The sequence below is a fragment of the Cataglyphis hispanica genome, chromosome 4 (assembly GCF_021464435.1).
Source record: "Cataglyphis hispanica isolate Lineage 1 chromosome 4, ULB_Chis1_1.0, whole genome shotgun sequence".
In the NCBI taxonomy this organism is placed as follows: domain Eukaryota; kingdom Metazoa; phylum Arthropoda; class Insecta; order Hymenoptera; family Formicidae; genus Cataglyphis; species Cataglyphis hispanica.
The window spans coordinates 5,520,503-5,538,756 of NC_065957.1; the positions used below are offsets into that span (position 1 = coordinate 5,520,503).

The 18,254-nt window shown below is 29.9% G+C and overlaps 5 protein-coding genes across 9 annotated transcripts in view; 1 reads left to right on the forward strand and 4 right to left on the reverse strand.

The window, feature by feature from the left end:
• Positions 1 to 853: 853 nt before the first annotated feature.
• LOC126848559 (cytochrome P450 6a2-like) lies at positions 854 to 6,830 on the reverse strand. 2 transcript variants are annotated; one of them, XM_050589533.1, is made up of 7 exons: positions 6,732 to 6,830; positions 3,982 to 4,036; positions 3,316 to 3,688; positions 2,540 to 3,065; positions 2,117 to 2,338; positions 1,721 to 1,972; positions 854 to 1,569 (listed from the first exon to the last, which is right to left on the reverse strand). In XM_050589533.1, the coding sequence occupies exons 3-7, from the start codon at positions 3,646 to 3,648 to the stop codon at positions 1,397 to 1,399; spliced, it is 1,506 nt and encodes a 501-aa protein (XP_050445490.1). In that variant the 5' UTR covers positions 3,649 to 3,688; positions 3,982 to 4,036; positions 6,732 to 6,830; the 3' UTR covers positions 854 to 1,396. The 2 variants fall into 2 exon arrangements, with proteins under 2 accessions (XP_050445490.1, XP_050445489.1); XM_050589532.1 differs by lacking the exon at positions 6,732 to 6,830 and having other exon boundaries at positions 3,982 to 4,113.
• Positions 5,817 to 18,254, forward strand: part of LOC126848556 (uncharacterized) — a 70,187-nt gene continuing 57,749 nt past the window's right edge. For 2 of the 3 annotated variants that reach the window (XR_007687280.1, XR_007687281.1), the window contains exons 1-9: positions 5,817 to 6,104; positions 6,565 to 7,265; positions 7,336 to 7,642; positions 7,713 to 8,056; positions 8,114 to 8,339; positions 8,446 to 8,784; positions 8,983 to 9,136; positions 9,211 to 9,374; positions 9,445 to 9,819. Coding sequence is in view for 1 of the 3 variants with exons in the window: in XM_050589526.1 (XP_050445483.1) it covers positions 6,628 to 7,265; positions 7,336 to 7,642; positions 7,713 to 8,056; positions 8,114 to 8,339; positions 8,446 to 8,784; positions 8,983 to 9,136; positions 9,211 to 9,374; positions 9,445 to 9,747 (2,475 nt within the window). In the remaining 2 variants the exon portion in view is untranslated. Of the gene's footprint in view, positions 6,105 to 6,564; positions 7,266 to 7,335; positions 7,643 to 7,712; positions 8,057 to 8,113; positions 8,340 to 8,445; positions 8,785 to 8,982; positions 9,137 to 9,210; positions 9,375 to 9,444; positions 10,032 to 18,254 lie in introns of those variants that run through there. The other variant, XM_050589526.1, reaches the window with a different exon arrangement.
• Positions 10,180 to 10,842, reverse strand: LOC126848594 (26S proteasome complex subunit SEM1). Its single transcript, XM_050589587.1, has 3 exons — positions 10,637 to 10,842; positions 10,469 to 10,565; positions 10,180 to 10,376 (listed from the first exon to the last, which is right to left on the reverse strand). The coding sequence occupies exons 1-3, from the start codon at positions 10,719 to 10,721 to the stop codon at positions 10,331 to 10,333; spliced, it is 228 nt and encodes a 75-aa protein (XP_050445544.1). The 5' UTR covers positions 10,722 to 10,842; the 3' UTR covers positions 10,180 to 10,330.
• LOC126848564 (KICSTOR subunit 2-like) lies at positions 10,733 to 13,179 on the reverse strand. Its single transcript, XM_050589544.1, has 10 exons — positions 13,034 to 13,179; positions 12,801 to 12,947; positions 12,577 to 12,728; positions 12,373 to 12,513; positions 12,159 to 12,297; positions 11,891 to 12,084; positions 11,651 to 11,801; positions 11,391 to 11,501; positions 11,165 to 11,331; positions 10,733 to 10,856 (listed from the first exon to the last, which is right to left on the reverse strand). Exons 1-10 carry the CDS (start codon positions 13,112 to 13,114, stop codon positions 10,826 to 10,828), a joined length of 1,314 nt encoding a protein of 437 aa, XP_050445501.1. The 5' UTR covers positions 13,115 to 13,179; the 3' UTR covers positions 10,733 to 10,825.
• On the reverse strand, positions 13,033 to 17,658 carry LOC126848555 (WD repeat-containing protein 3). Of its 2 annotated transcripts, none has more exons than XM_050589524.1 (15): positions 17,597 to 17,658; positions 17,343 to 17,524; positions 17,053 to 17,262; positions 16,781 to 16,978; positions 16,526 to 16,699; positions 16,202 to 16,407; positions 15,984 to 16,119; positions 15,715 to 15,908; positions 15,441 to 15,636; positions 15,110 to 15,337; positions 14,739 to 15,008; positions 14,425 to 14,667; positions 14,180 to 14,346; positions 13,892 to 14,114; positions 13,033 to 13,804 (listed from the first exon to the last, which is right to left on the reverse strand). In XM_050589524.1, exons 2-15 carry the CDS (start codon positions 17,511 to 17,513, stop codon positions 13,640 to 13,642), a joined length of 2,781 nt encoding a protein of 926 aa, XP_050445481.1. In that variant the 5' UTR covers positions 17,514 to 17,524; positions 17,597 to 17,658; the 3' UTR covers positions 13,033 to 13,639. The 2 variants fall into 2 exon arrangements, with proteins under 2 accessions (XP_050445481.1, XP_050445482.1); XM_050589525.1 differs by having other exon boundaries at positions 17,593 to 17,611.

Below are 18,254 nucleotides of genomic sequence, written 5' to 3' on the forward strand. Positions count from 1 at the left end.
CGTGGCTCACTGACGTGTGTCTGTATATGAATATGTATATATGTATATATGTATATATATGTGTATATATATATATATATATATATATATATATATATGTGTGTATATGTGTGTGCAACGGCGGAATGCTCATGCACACTACCAGGCGTGGCTCACCGATATGCGCCTAACTAAACATCGGCAATGATTGGCCAGATTTTATTTGATGTAAAAGAAAATAATTTTTATAAAAAAATATCTTGTAAATAATTATATACTTAAAAAAAAAACAATTATTTTCTTTATGTCAATGTATTTCGCGTCTCTTCTTCGAGATCATAGATGTAGTACTTTCCACTTTCCCAGTGTCATACAAATGTGTTTGTGTTATTGTCTATATAAATTTAAATTTTAAATACATTATTTTTTCTTCATTGAAAGATAAATACACAGGAGAGAGGAATAGAAAAAGTTGCAAATATTTTTTCGTGTATTAATAATGCTAATTATTGAAATTACATTGTCCTTATATTCTAGACTAATATATAAATATTTCATTTAAAATATGCAATTAGAAGATAAATGCATGTTCGATATTGTAAATATTATAATGCTTAGTAATCAAAGTGATTTAAAAATAAAGTATATAAAATATTTTTCCAAAACCGCTTAACCATAAATTAACAAATAAAAGAAATCCCAATATGGCGTTAAAAACAAGTTAATAAAAGTTAAAAGTAATAATAAAAATATAATATCATAATAGACAAAAATTATATAAGTAAGTCATATAAGCAATTCAAATATAAAAGGTGCTCCTTATATGCTACAATACAATTTGCAATATCTGTAATAAATTTTTAATCTAATCAAAGAAATGTATCTCGCAATATATTATTTAAATATACATTTTCGCAGACAATATGTTTCATTACACTTCAATGGAGAACGAATAAAATCTAAAAATCTTATCGACTTCTCGGACTACAAATATTACATAAGCACTTTGTGATTCTATTTCAGACAATGGAATAGATAGTAGCTAGAATAGATAATAGCTAGATATACAAGAATAATGTTTATATACATTATTTAACAATGCTAAAAATATTTTCGGAAAATTGTAAACTGTATATGTTGCTTATTCTTTATTTTTACACGTTCTCATTGACTCGGCAGAAAAAAAATATTAAAAGCAATCTTTTTATCATATATGTTACAATGAATTTAAGATAATTAATCCGAATTATTTATAAATTAATATTGTTACAAAGTACTTTAAGCAAAGATATCAATAAAATAATAATAATTTTATTGAAGTATAGTGAAAGTCATTATTATTCTAATTTCTAAATATTTTCTTCATTTTTTTAACGCACATTTCTTGAAAAAAAAAAAAGAAAAAACCGAGCGTAAACTAAGATCGATCAATTTTAATCATTTTCAAATATATTCCACCTAATGGTGTTAATATGAATGTCCTAGAATCGTTTACATATGGTATTGATGTTTTTTCGCAAGTTTCGACTTTATAGTTTCGCAATATCTTTATAAGCCCAATTTTTGTCTGATGAACAGCGAAGCGGGCACCTAAAAATAAAAAATAATTATTACAAGAAAAATATAAGTTTTCGATTAAAAGCAAGCATTCAAAATTCAAAAAAAGAAATTTTTTGTCTAAAAACAAAACAAACAGAACTTATATATATGAAGACATTTATTTAAATTTATTTTACTTTACCAATACAATTTCTTGGTCCGTCACCGAAAGGTAGATAAAACATCGAATGTCTGGTTTGTACAACTTCATCATTAAATCTTTCTGCATCAAACACATCTGGCTCCGGATAAATATCAGGATCTCGTTGAATCGAATAAATGGGAATCCATATTTCCTGATCTTTTGGTATATTAACTTTGGTACCATCAAAAGTATAATTCGACGATGTTTTTCTTGTAAGCTGTGATACCGGCGGATATTTTCGTAAAGTCTCTGTATATAATCAAAACAATGAAAAAAAGGTTTGAAATATAGAAATTATAAACATTTATTTCTTATTTGTGTTAAAAGTCATCAACAGATAACATTATATAATATATCTTTCTTTTCTCTAAATTTTTTCTTCTACAAACATACCTTTAAAAACTTTATCCAAATAATTAATTTTTTTAATGTTCTCATATGTAAAATTGCCATTACATCTTATATGTTCTTCATTAATTTCCTCACGTAGCTTGTTTTGTATTTCCTGATTTAATGCCAACTCGTAAAGAGCGTTACTCATGGTCGTCGATGAAGTTTCAAATCCGGCAACGAAAAATATAAATGCTTGAGCAGCTATGAAGCTCTCGGTCAAATCTAAAATGTAATAATTTCTTGTTACAAATGATACAATTAATCTTATTTTTGTTCGAGAATTAAAAATTATAATTTATTTAACATCCATTTAACATTTAATATTTGATGAACTGATATTTTATATACTCAATCTTATGTTTTTCATTTAAAAAATAATCGCATGATAAAAAATATTCATACAAACCAATAGTTGTTACTTACCGATATTGTTCACTTTATCTGGATGTTTTTTTAATTCGCGCAATGTATCAATGAAATCGTGCCTAACAATATTATTCTCATCTCTATATGCCATGGTCTCTGTGACAATGCGTATAAAAAATTTGTTAACTTTTGTGTGTGGTATGATGTAACTGAGAATATCGCAAAGCCACGGCAGAAATTGTTTGAGTCTCGCCCGCAGAATATTTTCCCAAGTTGGCATAAAGACCATTCTTCCCATTATGCGAAATTCGCTGTCTTCGTCCGACAAAGCGTTCATCTCGATGCCGAAGGCGCAAGTACCTATTACATCGGTCGTATACTTAGCCGTCAATTCGCGACATTCTACAGGCTCGTTTTTGGTCGCTAATGTTTCGATGTATTGTTCAAGTCGATCGGAGCACTGTGATATTAAAGAAAACATCTCCTTTAATTTACCGGATGTAAAAACAGGTGATAATCTTGTCCTTAAAGGTCGCCATCTTTTAGGCTCCAAAGCGAAAAGATGTTGCGATAGTGGATCTAACTGTAATAAACACAAAATTTTAATCAAATTTTTCACCTCAATAATATGACTTACTAGATTATACAAGAACTTATTTAAAACTATTTGAAACAAATCTTGAAATTTTCAATAATTTTTATTATACGAAAATGATTGAATGTATGAAAACTGAAGAGAGAAAGAGAGAGAGAGAGAGAGAGAGAGAGAGAGAGAGAGAGAGACAGAGTTATAATATAATTTAAAATATACATATATATTTATACATTCAAACCTTTTCATGACGTGGAAATCCTCTATCAGCAAATGTGGTAAAATCTTTGATAAGAATATCCTTAATTAAATCTGGATCTTTTACAATAAGAACGGGTCTCCTGGTAATGAATATTCCAATCATGGATTCATCTTTGTAGTTGTTGTACAATTCCATCAAAAAATCAGGCAGAGATTTTCTCATAAATAAAACATCTGCAAAATTGCCGAATCCTGGTATCGGTTTTGGGCCACAAATGCCACGTGATTTCCAAAAATTAAAGTTCAAGGTAAAATAATAATATACAATGAGAAGTATAGCGGCAATGCCGCACAATATTTCGAAGAATTCCATAATTGTACAGCTGTCGACCAATTATTTCAAGCAATGTTCACTGAAACAGAAAAAAATATTCCGTCAAAAATAACGAAACAATTCTATAAATTAGATATATTTTTAACTAATTAATTATTTATAAAAACTTGATTTAATTGAATTTTATCAAGTTTTCTATCAAAAGTTTAATAGATAGATTATGGCATATGTTTTGAAATAATTGCTTTAAAAATAAAGAAGATAAAATAATTGCCAAATATGCTTTGCAAGAATTTACATATTTTGTATGTCGCAAAATTTGTTTTCAGATGAACAATATCTAGATAAATAATAAACGATAATATAACGTACTCGAATGGAACAGCAATGATATAGTTTCAGTTGCAGTAGTTGCACGTTATCGAATCTGTAACCAAAGATAAAACTGACTGCCGTGATCCATGTACCATTCAATTATAAAGATATCTATACACATCACTACAAGGAGAACGACATGACAGAATGAATTGCAAGATTCCCCACTTATATATCTTGAGAATGTATCTATTGCGTAAACATTTACACTATATTAATAATGCATACTGATAAAAATCAAAAGATTATTGCAATATTTCTTAGACACATACATAAATATTAATGTATATTAGTAACGTATTATAATGAAATACAAACTAATAAATAATTAATTTTGTTTATTAGTTGTGATAATTTATTAGCTATTTGACTGCGTAATAACTTTTAAACTTATCAATCTACTGCATATACTTTATTGATTATTTAATTTACATTTTAAAGCTTCAAACTTATTCAAATTTCAAACTTATGTAATACCATATTTAATGTTTATATCGGCAATAAAATTTGTAATATTACTAAAGCAAAGAATATTTTTTTTATTAAAAATTATACGTAAATTAAATTATACGTCTTACGTACAAATTCTACCATTAATTAAATATTATTTCTATATGTATCGATAATATCTTGTAAACTTTTCTAAAAAATACGTAATAGAGATTGAATCTTTGTATTAAATTATCTGTAATAATATATAACGTCTAATATATAATAAATCTTTAACATAATAAAAAACTATATCTCGTAGTAAACTATTTAAACATCTCCGCAAACAATGTTTTATTGCATTTTAGTGAGATAAGATAATGAGAATAAAATTTTAAAAAAGTGAATTATTTCACCTACAAATATTATATATACATATATTATGTATCTTATGGTTTTATCATTTCAGAAAATAGGAGTAGGTAATATATCAATTATTGAAAAAAATAATATTCATATATTATATTTAAAACAATGTTAAATATGTGTCAAAAATATATAAGCAATTCATACTTCTTATTTTCGCTGTTTCTATATATTCTAAAACTAAGTGGGGGAAAAAATATATTGCAATCTATCACACATGTAATAATGTAAATTTAAGATAATTAAACCGAATTAAAAGATAACTTAGTACATTAGGTTTTAAATATAAAATAATATTAACAAATAAACAATGAGACGGGCAAATGAGAACCAATGCGCTGGGTGAAGAGCGCCAAAAATATGTGATTTCTCGTATATGTAAATTATATTTATTAGACGTTTCGGTCCAAATATTGAATTATTTTCAGTAAATATAATAAATGTAATAAATATAAATAACAGTGTTCAATATAATAAATATAAATAAAATCAGAATGTAAAGAGATTTATATAAAACAAATGGATACATACGTGTTTTGAAAAAATAAAAATAATGTCTGGAGCGTGTCAAGCAAGCTGCACTTGTCAACAGTAACTAATATTTATAATGTGAATTTTCAAGATATAAGGGTTAACAATCGAAATATAAACACACATACATAATATTGCAAAGACAAACTTTTTTTCAAGTTGTCCATTATTGATAAATATCTTTTGTCTAAATCATTTGTATCATTTTGTAGATGTATTGATGTATTGATAATATATATATATATATATATATATATATATATATATATATATATATATATATATTACATATATTACAGTATAAAGTCAATAAGAAAAAATGTTAAAACATTTTTTAAACTAATATATATATATATATGTATATATAGATATAGATATAGATATAGATATAGCAGTTTCTATTGGATAAGAATAAATTGCACATCGCGAGACGCGATTCGATCTATGGAAAGTGAAAATGGATCGTAGCTGGTTATCTTGTAAAAATGCGTGATCTATGGTCGCATCGCGCAACAGTAATGTTTATGAAAGATCGCTACGCGAACAAATCAACATAAAAAGGATATCGCCGCGCGATATGGATATGTGAATATACTTGTGACAAAGCATGTACCTACGTACATATAAGCGATTTTTTCGCAATCTGTCAACTCGTTAATGTGATAAGATTAACCTCTCCACGAGAAAACGCCAATAATGGCAAACAGCTGTATGAAAGGAAGAATAGATGCCTGGTAAGTTTCCAGAGTTGTCAAAAAATATCCAAGTGTAGTATTCTTTTACGTTGATTTGTTAAATTATTTTTTTTTATTTACTCACACCACACGCACGCACGCACGCACGCGCGCACGCACGCACGCACGCACGCGCGCACGCACGCACGCACGCACGCACGCACGCACGCACGCACGCACGCACGCACGCACGCACGCACGCACGCACGCACGCACGCACGCATCGCATCGCACGCACGCACGCACGCACGCACGCACGCACGCACGCACGCACGCACGCACGCACGCACGCACGCACGCACAAGCACATTCTCTTTTTGTTTTCTCTTTTGATCTCTTTTTATTTAAATAAATATATTGATTTTCCAATCATGAGTATATTCTATTTTATTATTTTGTAGCTTGATACGTAATAGATAATAAATAGAAGATTAAAGAATGTTTCTTTTTTTTACAACAGGTTACTGTAACAAAAAATGTGAGACTTAATTTATAACTAATTAGAAGCACCAGCAAATGCAAAATGGAGAAAGTTATACCAATGAGTTGGTTAAACCAAATATTATTAGTTTTTAGTATAGCAGCTGCAATATTGTCTTTAGTTATACAGGGATTGATAGAACTTACACCTCTGCCAATATATATTTGTATATCCTGGGCTGTATTTATTACGATTTTATCTATATGGCTGAGTTGTTGCTTATTACGTCTCACACTGAAAGCCAGTAGTCCAATAGCTTTAGATTTTATGAATAAATGGATTTACAAGAGGCTAATGAGTCATCTAAATTTTTTAATAGATAAGGATAAAATAACAGAAATTATTCATAAAAGTGATAATCAAAAGAACTTAAATTCTTTACAAGAAGCTAGTGTTACACGCAATAATAATGCAATTACACAAGATTCCTGTAAAAATGACATTCCTCTAACAAAAAGAAAAGAAATTAATTTAACAGACATAATACGAGAAATTGATGCAAAATGTATAGAAATTTGGTACAAAAATATAAGTAATGACAAATCATTCCCTAATGAAGCACAGGATTTGTTGAGCAAGTTCTTAACAAAACTAGTTTTGAAAGCCAGTCTAATAGATAAAATAAAACTCGGCAATAAATTGGCAAATATATTAGTGTTACATTTAAAGGAATATCGTAGGTATGGATCTATTAGAAATTATTTTTATAAGAATTTGTCCAAATAAGTTGCTTATCAACATGTTCTGCAGGGCACTACGTCGAGTCGAGAAGGGTGCATTCAGCATGGAGGAAGCATACAAATATTTACATCCTGGTTCTCGCAGTGTGTCAATATTAGAACATACGTTACATCATTTAGTTACTGTTCTAGCGCAAGAATTTCTGCAATGGGAATTAACCAGTTCATTACCATGCAAACTTCTGTTATCTATTTTAGCAAAGAAGCTTTTAATAACAATAGACGCAATAAGCTGCCCAGATTGGTTGATTGGAAATTTGTTAAAATTACTGGAAACTCCGACAAATAAAGCTGTCGCTACTCTAACTAAGCAAAATGTATATTAGGATATTGCCAATATTGCGTTACAAAAATTAAAAAATACACATAATTTAATCTTTCCTTCAGGGTACCATAACTGATGCTTTGAGCGAAGGCATTGCATCCGCAACAGCAGCTGTGATCCCACAGCAATTGCCAAAATCTGCACCTAAATCTAGTCCATCTGTAATTACTACAAGCAAAGACGAAAATGAGGTTTTAATGGCAGTTCCAGAAAGATCGACTCTATGTTTAGAGGGTCTCTCCACTACAGAGCACAGAGGCCTCTGGGGTGATAGCATAACAGATGTAGATTTGGAATTAGAAGAGGATAAAATTTCACCAGTATACGAAGAACCAACAGATTTCGCCACTACCATCGCTAGGCTTAGAAATTTATTACAACAGAAATCAACAGCAACCACACCACTGTTAGTAAAAGTAGCAGTTTGGTTTCAAATATATTATTATATAAATCTAAATTTTAGGCATGCCGAAGAGAAATCTTATGTAATATATGAAGGAAGCCAATTTACGAATTTATCAATTCCATGGACCGAATTTCATACTGCAACGGATGGTTCACAACAATTATTCTACTGCATACAATTCGATGATATTGAGCAACGTGGTGTAGATCTATTTGAAACTACCACTGCTACTGTCAGGAGACAATATTCCGATTTTGTTCAGTTGCATCTCAGTCTAGAAGAAGTAAGATTTATAAAAGATATTAAAATATTAAATATGAATTCATAGGAAAATAATAAATTCAGGTAGTTTTTAAATTTAATAATTGCATAATGTTTATAAATTTCAGATTCCATCATTGACTAATGTTATGTCCGAACTAGTGTTGCCCGAAGGTGGGCGCATCGAATTAGAGATGTATTTAAAAACGTTGTGTACGCGTTTGGCAAATGAATGTCCGCCGCAATTGCGTCACTTTCTGCGGCCAAGCAGCAGCGCAGGCAAAAAAGCGGACGCGATAGCACCTCGTTTAGATCGATTTCTGGCTAAAACCGTAACTGGTGTCTTTAATACATTGAAGACAGTTGTACCAGGCTTCGAAATGGATCAAGAAGAAGAAGCTCCTCCTCTGCCTACTTTAATGCCATTATCTGATATACCTTGGAGATTTGTTGAGGATATAAAATCGGTATGGAATCTAAAATTTGCACAGCATGAGTATGCTAATTATTTAAATTTTTAACGATATAATATATTAAGAACACATATTTGTAATATATAATAGCAATAATTATTAATAATATATAATGCATGTAAAATATAATCGATATATAATAATATAATATAAAAATAAAAATAGTTTTTGAAATATCTGTTCATTGTGTAGAAAAGTCTAGCTTGTGAATTACAACAATTGATCGCAGAAAAAACAGAATATTGTATAGTAGACACAGCTTATGAGGCAGTTGATTCAATGGAAACCAGTGGTAATTCAGAATTACTGGATTGTTGGTGGGAAACTATTAACACTTCGTACGATGGTAGCTACAATAGTAATAGTGCTTTTTTGCATTTATAAAATTATACTTTGTAAAAAAGGAATTATGTTTTTTAGATGAAGTTGATGAATTGGATTCTAATTTATCATTGACATGTACGACCATAGATCTGATTTGTGAGCTTCTGATAGGGATTGCCAGTAATAATGCATTACAACAAGAAGCAGTTGTTAGATGGACTAAATTGCTATTAGGTAACATTTCAGAGCCAATCTTACAGGTGAGAGTTAAGTCTGAAAAAAAGCATTATATTTTTTATGAGTTTTTCATAACTTTAAGTTTACTTGCAGAAAATGATTCTATGGTTGTTTGACTCTTTGAGTAATTCTTCATTACTTTATGATGCATCATACAAAGTCACAAGTGAAACCAATGCACAACTAAAAGATAAATTAGTGCGCACATTAGAGAAAAAGATCTCATACAGTGTAAAATTGATATTTGGTGAGGACAATGTACATAAAGCTTTGAACTATTTATTATGTTCATATGAAATCAAAAAGATTAACATGGATTTAAACATGCAAATGTTAGATGCATTAATATCAGAACTATTGATTTCTTGTAAAACAAATCATGACACCACAAATTAATTTCAATTTTTATTTAGTCCTTTAGACGAAAAATCGTTTAGCAATTTGCACATTGTTTTACTTTCTTAATACGTGGGAGTTATTAAGATATATCAAAATATTTATGTAAAAATATTGATGTGTGCCATATACATGTAGAATACATGTGTTAACTGTTTACATTTCGCAAAAACCGACAGACTTTTTAAAATAAAGACTGTACCTGATTATACATTTACAATAAGATATGCCAAGTATTTGTTCTATTAGAGAATAATGGTTCTTAACAATTAAATAAGAAACAAATCACTTATGAAAAGGAACTATATGCTTTTCTGGACTTATACTAAGCATTTATATTTAATAATCAAGTTTTGTACACACACACACACACAAAGAAATGCATTTTACAGAAAATGTTTCTGCAAAACATATAGTGCATATTATACAAAGTATACAAATTACAGCTTTATTATTACATTCCAAAGATTGCAAAATTGCAAGAAGTAACGTAAGATTTAAACGTATACACAGACTTAATATTTAATTACATGTTTATTATATAAGATAATAAAATTAATGAATATTAATGAATATTATCTAATTAACTTTCCTTGGTTTCATTTGCTTTCTGTTTCTCTAGTTGTGCTCTGAAAACAATTGCAAATAAGTTACATATAATAATCCTTTAATTAGAACAAGAAAAATGTTTTTCACTTTTTAAATTTTGGCAAAGTAATACCTTAGCTGTTGATTGAAATCGTCTTCAACGTCGTCATCGTCCCAATTATCCTCCCAAACACTGATGTCCTCGCTATCTTCATCTTTCGCGGTCCAATCTAATTAATGAATCAGCGGTTTTGAGGTTAGGTGTCACACACAAGACTTCAACAAATTTAATGATGCGTACCTTCCGCGGGAAATTCCTCGAACTCGTCGTCTTCTTCGAGTAAACCAAGATCGACTTTTGCTTTATCGTTCTTGTTATCTGTCATGCTTGCAAATTTCTTCACAAATGGCTATTACTTTGAAACACTATGTGTTGAATTAATTTACGTCTGTACGCTGTACGCTCGCGCTTTGTATTTTGTAGGTAGAATCAGGTGGTGGATTGGGTATGAAATTCTAACCTTTAAAATGGATGTAGATGGCGTTATTAAACTATTAAAAGAATATAGCTTTTTATATCTTTCTGATAAATTATTCTTTATTTATTAAGGTTGAAGTTAATTTCATTCAAACAATACCTATATTAAGAAATTCCATCAAAGACGAAAAAATTAAAGGCAGAAAAAGAACAATTTCTCAAGATAATTAATAAAAATATAATATAAATTTTTTATTCACAATATTATACAGCTCTATATAGATAAATAAATCAATTTTTGATTGTAACAATCAGGTCTTTGGCATAATTTATTTTCACGCAGTTACTCACTTTGATAATTTCAGACATTCGTAAACCTTATTACATCTGATATGCATAGAGAGATCCATCATGAATGATGTAATATGAGTTTCTTTATCTTTCTGTTTCCCATTTTCAAATATAATCACAAGAGTCATTCTGGGATCAGTGTTGTGGAAAGCATAAGTGCACAAATCCTATAAACACCATTGGAAGTTTTTGATTTATTCTAAAAATAATTTTGCAATTGACATACCTTTGTGCATTTATGATATATAACTTTGTCCATAGCAAGAAGTTCTGCTTGACGTTCCTTTATCTTTGTTTGAATATTGTCCAAGTGTACTAATGATTTCTGCATGAATGTCTGAAAAAATATCTTTATTTTATTATTTGTTAATATAATTATTATACAAAACAATAGAGATTATTATATTTCATACTATTTGTTCAACTAATAATATACATATTTTTTTCACAAGAAAACTAAGTGGTTAATATAAATTTATTACTTACATTAGGACAACAAACAACAACAGGAAAATTCGCAGACACATCTGCTCCTCTTCCTGGATGTCTATATCCCGAACCTGAATTTTCAGTTCCTCTGGAATCGAAAATTATCAATACTGCTAGTATATCATGCTTTCGTTGAAAACTCTGTATCCTAAAAAAGACATTTATTAGATAGATATTAATTTATTAGATGGTATATATGTACCATAGAAGCAATGAGAAATAATATCTGTATCTTACTTATGATAATAGTCCACATTCTGCTTGCTCATGATACTTCTCATTTCTCCTGGACTAGCTTGTTGACTTAAAGTAGTGTGAAAATACAAAGAGCACTTAGCTAATATGGCACTCCGTAGTTTCATCAGCCATTGATACAATGCTGGTTGTTGATTGGCCTTAAGAAATGTTGCACCAAAGCCCAATTTCCAGGACTAAAAAAGTCTCAAATTAGAATACAGATTAAAAAAGCTGCTTTGTTGTTTTCTTATTTGGATATATTGTTAACCTCCTTGCTTTGCAGAGTTCTTTCCCAAGCTGACATTCGCGCTTGTGCCCCATAAAGAGCCATCAGAGTTGGTAAAAACCTCCAATTTTGAACTTCTACTTGTGCTTTCATTAATTGTACTAATATTTCACATTCCAATCTGAATGATGAAAATTATTACTTTTTTCACATAAACCAAAGTTCATATTTTTTAAAAATTAAGGATGACACTTACGTTAAACTTGTCTTAATAGCAGTTAATGCTAAGTGAGAACAGGATAATAAATGGCATTCTACTATTTCTTCTATATACTGTAGTAATTCTTGATGCTTCATAACTTTGCTGTTTGCACTTACATTGTACATTTTCTCATAACTGTAATGTAATAATTACAAATATGAGATTAAAGATAGCTAATTAACATACTAATATACTGACAAATCTATCAGCTGGATTCTTGCCATGATGAATTGGCAGAGTTGATTGGAAACATTTGCGACTGTCGCACCAATAGAGTTTGTTCCTCTTGTCATTTCCTCTAATCTCTTCAAATCAGACTTTAAAGATTCATATACAGTTTTTAAAGAATTCTGTAAACAATATTAACATATAAAGTTTGATAATCATAAACAATTCTCAATTCAATATTGCTAGATACATACATCCTTCCTAAGGAAGCCCTTATTTTTAGTGTGAAGGAAACCTAAATCCGCATACGAACGTTCTGCTATAGCTATCTGTGGTAAATGCAGCAGAAGCATTCCCCATGGGCCCATTTGCATCTGCTTACATGATTCCCTTTCTTTTTCCTGAATTAAATTTATATTCATTAGTGTATATAACAATTCAAATTTTTTTATCACAAATTTTATTTACTTTTATTTTCTTTACTCACAACTGTTTCCTTAGCCTTCTCGGAACATAATTGAGCGACCTGTGTGAAAAAGACATTAAGAAATTCGTCCTCGTGATCCATTCTCTATCTTCGTTTACAGGAAATGCAGATAAACAGAGATAGTGATCCTATACCAAAGAGGTTATGTTGTGACATTTTATGTGCACATATATAAGATATTACTTTTTAATTCTCGCTTGCTAAAGATAGGTTGATTTGTTTTTATTATGTAAATTTATATTTTCACATGCATACATATGCAGCTTTATGTAATTTATTATTTTTATTGTAATTGATCGACGCCGATTATGCACATGTATCTACAGAGCTACGGATTTGTGTTAACTGTTACTATACAGTATCACAATCTTTCGTACTAAGTACATATGTACTTTAGATGCGCAAAAGAAAAATATAGAAATGAAGTACAGAAACTTGTAATTATTGTAATAAACAATTACTTTTTATAATTATCTTTTTATAAGTATCTGAAGTATGTGTGTGTGTGTATATATAAAGTATAATAAAAATGTATTTATGCATTATGTATGAAAATCTATATATTTATGCATATATGTACAAAATTCTTCAGGCTGTCAAAAAGATCTATAGTTTCATAATCGCTCTTTTCAAAGCCTTTTCCTTATTTCTTCTGACTTCGTTTTTGTGTTCACTATTCTTAGTAGCATCCCTGAAAAATTTGATTCCTTCTCGTTCCTCAAGAACACGTTGGATATACATCATGCCATGCAAATTAAATCCAATAGTATCCTAAGAAAGAAATATTATTGTAATTACTTTATCTAATAAATAATTAAATGAACTCTTATAAGCAATAAATGCAATCAATAAATTTACTCTTAAAGTGGATATTTTTTCTACAGCAAGCTTCTTCACAATCTCTAATGTAGGCAAAAGATTTTGATTGGCTACTATTGGACCGTGATATGCTTGAATTAAGCACAAAGCCAATTTGGCTAATAACTCAACATGATAATTCTTTTTCAACAAATTGGGGAGTCTCTGCAAAATATCAGAGGCAGCAGAATACGGCAACAACAGTAATGTTTCTTCCAATTCACTGAAATATACAACATTTTCAATTATATTTTCTTACGCAACATTAATTCATTTATTGCATTTTACCTTGCCCTAACACGCTTAAAGGTTTCCAGTAAGAAGTCTTCTGTGTTTGTACAATTGTAAGCTTGCATTAACAAAGGAAGAGGAGGTGCTTTACCATCAGAAACAGCTGTATTCAATTCTGTCTCGTATTGTTTGGACACTTCCAAACACTCCAATATCAATTCAGCCTAATATAAATAAAATGTATAACATAAAACAAATATTTATCTTACAAAAATTATGCGTTTTAAAATGATGCAACTTACAGCCTTTTCACTGTTAACAGTCTTTCTAGAAGGTAATGCCTGTTGCTTTTGCCCTAATACTGTAGTGGTTTCCCCAGTGACTAGCTCGTTTTCCTGTTGTTCTCTTTCTTCTTCTGCTTCATCTTCTAATACTAGGGGTTCATTAGTCTTCTCATATAATCTAACTACCTTATCAGAACCACATGAAGCAACAAAAATCCCGTTTGGTGAAACGCAACAATTCCAACTTTCTCCAGCATGGCCCTACAAAAAGATTAAAGTGTATTATAATTGAGCCATCGATACGCAATTGTGCGTATGCAGAAATATATTACTTGTAATGTGATGATCTTTCGAAATATGTCAGCATCCCATTGTTTAATTTTTCCATCTTTTCCAGAGGTAAAGAAGTAATGTGTTCCAGGTATGAACGAGAGACCCGTAATAGAATCGTCATGCGCAAATATAGATTTGTGGCAATCGCCAAAATCCAAACCCCAAATTTTAACGTTGCGATCGGCAGAACCGGTTGCTATGAGTGTGGAGTCGCTGGATATATCCATGCACAATGCTGGTAATTTGTGTCCATAAAGTGATACAAAAAACTACAATAAAAATGAAATATTACATGAGAAAGATAAAATTGAAAATAAAGTTACTTATGAATCTTAGGATATCTAATTGTAAGATAACGAGATGACTATACCTTAAATGTATCTAAAAAGAAGATTTTAATGGTACAGTCCAATAGAGAAACGGCAACAAATCTATTATTTGGACTTATTCTTACGCATAATACACTTTCTTCAAGTTTAAGAGTTCTTGTATGCAAGATAGAAAGAACCTTTGCCTTTATCTGATTGTCGGGATCTTGAATGAGTTCAAAGTTCCAAAATTTCACCGTTTGATCACCACCACCGCTAGCAACTCCTTTCTATTTGCACAATATCACAAATATACGAAAATATATATATAAATATATTAATTAGCAATAAAATAAATAATTGCTATTAAAATTTTTTATTAAAAAATATTACCAAATCAGGAAATAATGTTACGCTCCAAAGCTCCTTGGAATGTGCCACCACTTCTTCCAAAATATCGCCAGATGCAATATCAATAATAAGCATTTTACCATCCTTTAAACCAACAATCAGATGTCTATCACCTGGCACAAATGTTACTGTCAAAGCGTAACCGCACTGTACTGTGCGTAAACACGCCAATGTTGGCCTAAAAATATCATGTGAATTAAGAAAAAAAACTTAACATTTATTCTTTATTAAAAATATATTTCATAATATATACTACCTATTCCATAATTTAACAGAATCTCCGCTAACAGTAGCAAATGCCAAATTGTCAGAGCTGAAACAAATAGCTCGGACATCTGTACGATGGCCATGTGCCGTTATTGAACGTAAACGGTTCACTTCTCTTGGATTTTTCTCTTCCATGTGCAAAGAATGTAATTCGATTGAATTGTTACTTACTCCAACGCATACCTGTATAAAAGAAGTAAAATATAACAGAAATTTTTCAGTTAATTTTATATTTAATATTTAAACTATTATACTAACTCTAAGTTCGTTTCCTTTGCCCATAATTAAATCAATTCCTTTTGCTTTACCAGATATTTGAATAACAGGTAAACGTTTTATCTCATCCCTAAGAGATGATGCATTTGATAGCTCCTTCTCTGTATCATTCCCTTTCCTATTGATGATGACAGAATATGCATATGTAATTGAATCTTCTTAAAAATAAATTTTCAATTTTAACACAAATTTTAACTCACTGCTGAGCTTTACGTCTTTCCTTCTTCAATCTATTCGCAAATCTGCTCTTTACTGTATCGTCGGGTAATAGATGAAACAATTCTATGGAATTCCCCACTCCATAACATCCTACAACTTGGCAGGTAGCGTCAACTTCTAACGAGGTAACTCGTCCACCACCTGCTCTTAATATACCTCCAATTTTCTTACATTTTATAGGATATTTCTATAAAAATATAATATGTTATTTTGTTCTGATCATGCATAGACAAATAATGCTACAAACTCAATGCATAGACATAATGTGTGTGTGTGTGTGTGTATATATATATATATGGACATACCATATCTATATCCATGCTTTCCTCATTTTCTTCATCAAGATCCAAAGCACTTACAGCATTATCGAGTTCAATGCTCTTGTTATCAAGGAAAGTTATTTTCCAGACATGCAATTCTTTATCATTGCATCCTGTAATTAGATATTGATCATCCTTCATTAAGACAAGACTCCAAACCTGTTTAGTACAAACATCAAATTAATTCAATTAAATAGAAATAATATAATTAACAAACAAAAATATAACTAAATAGCTTACTTCTGATCTATGTCCAATAAGAGTTTTGAAATTATGTTCTGTATCTAAATCCCAAAACTTTACAAATGTATCTTTGCTACTACTGATAATAATATTATGTTGTTTCATGAATACCAATTTAGTTATGACACCTTTATGCCCAGTTAATCGACATATTCCTGTTTCGGCTACAACATCCCAGATAATGATATCTGTATCCTGTTATATTAAAAAAAAATGTCATAAGTACTTGAATTGCATGATACATCTATGTCTGCAAAACATATTCTTACCTTGGAACCAGTGGCTAATCTAGTTCCAAAAGCATCATATGCTAACGCTGTTATTTCAGATTTGTGTCCTACAAATACATTGACATTTTCTCCAGAAATTAAATCAAAGATCTTTACTGTACCATCTGCATAACCAACAGCAATATGCCTTTTATTGGGCGATGCAGCTAGACGCGTTACACATATCTTTTCTCCAGATAACACTTGCGCCTAAAATCATTATATAATGTATATTAAAACATAAAGATATTATAATTATCTGTATATTAAATTCATTTTTCTTTTTTTACTTTTTCTCCAAGCCGTAGATCCCAAATGTATACATGTTCACATGCAGCAGCAGCAACAAATCTGCCTTCTTGATCTTCCAAGGTTACAAAGACAATATTACAACGTGGGCTTGCAATTATATTTGTATTACCTGCTGGAATGTATCTCAGATATTGTTTGGTCAAACCCATTTTTTATTTGTCTAAATTAAATAGAAAAAATTATATATATCTCTTATTTTTTAAGTTTTGCTAATTTGAGGTTACATACGCACGTGCACTATCGTATACATAAACATATATGTACCCATAATACTATCCTATAACCTGTAGAACCTACATTTCCTACAAATGCATAAAATAAGCAAATGAGAAATCAAACCTAAAAGTTGCCTAAACTGTCTGACAAATAGCGCATGCGCAATACATTATTTTAATTACATTATACCTAAATTTGAATTAGCAATTAGTTTTATCTTTTACTACATTAGGTTTTTCTGATTATATCCTCTTTTATATATATATATATATATATATATATATATATATATATATATCTATTTTTAAAACAATTTCTTTTATACAAATGTTCATGTTAATCCTGTCAATAGCAAACACATAATACTTTTCATTGCAAAAATTATTACAATAAGATATATATTATAATTTTTATAATATTTTTGATATCAGTTTTCATATGCTCCAAATAGTACAAATTTGTATATGTATATGATACAAAACTTTTTTTGGCAAACATTTTCACACTAACAATAAGATATATCCAGTTTTAAATAAATTAGGCTATTTTGAGTCACACACACACACAACACACACACGCACGCACGCACGACGCGCGCGCGCACACACACACACACACACACACACACACACACACACATATGTGTGTGTGTAAAGTAAAGATGATTAGATTTA

Coding starts and splice junctions, on each gene's coding strand:
- LOC126848555 (XM_050589524.1), bottom strand. CDS start 17,513: ATGGGTTTGACCAAACAATATCTGAGATACATTCCAGCAGGTAATACA. Junction 15,009..15,109: donor TCTTTTTAGATACATTTAAG/GTATAGTCATCT, acceptor TTTTTATTGTAG/TTTTTTGTATCACTTTATGG. Junction 14,668..14,738: donor GAAAGATCATCACATTACAA/GTAATATATTTC, acceptor ATCTTTTTGTAG/GGCCATGCTGGAGAAAGTTG.
- LOC126848559 (XM_050589533.1), bottom strand. CDS start 3,648: ATGGAATTCTTCGAAATATTGTGCGGCATTGCCGCTATACTTCTCATT. Junction 1,973..2,116: donor TTTGGATAAAGTTTTTAAAG/GTATGTTTGTAG, acceptor GATTATATACAG/AGACTTTACGAAAATATCCG. Junction 1,570..1,720: donor CGGACCAAGAAATTGTATTG/GTAAAGTAAAAT, acceptor TTTTATTTTTAG/GTGCCCGCTTCGCTGTTCAT.
- LOC126848564 (XM_050589544.1), bottom strand. CDS start 13,114: ATGGATCACGAGGACGAATTTCTTAATGTCTTTTTCACACAGGTCGCT. Junction 11,502..11,650: donor TTGTTGTTTGTTGTCCTAAT/GTAAGTAATAAA, acceptor ATATTTTTTCAG/ACATTCATGCAGAAATCATT. Junction 10,857..11,164: donor GAATGTCTGAAATTATCAAA/GTGAGTAACTGC, acceptor TCCATTTTAAAG/GTTAGAATTTCATACCCAAT.
- LOC126848594 (XM_050589587.1), bottom strand. CDS start 10,721: ATGACAGATAACAAGAACGATAAAGCAAAAGTCGATCTTGGTTTACTC. Junction 10,566..10,636: donor CGAGGAATTTCCCGCGGAAG/GTACGCATCATT, acceptor TTCATTAATTAG/ATTGGACCGCGAAAGATGAA. Junction 10,377..10,468: donor GATTTCAATCAACAGCTAAG/GTATTACTTTGC, acceptor AATTGTTTTCAG/AGCACAACTAGAGAAACAGA.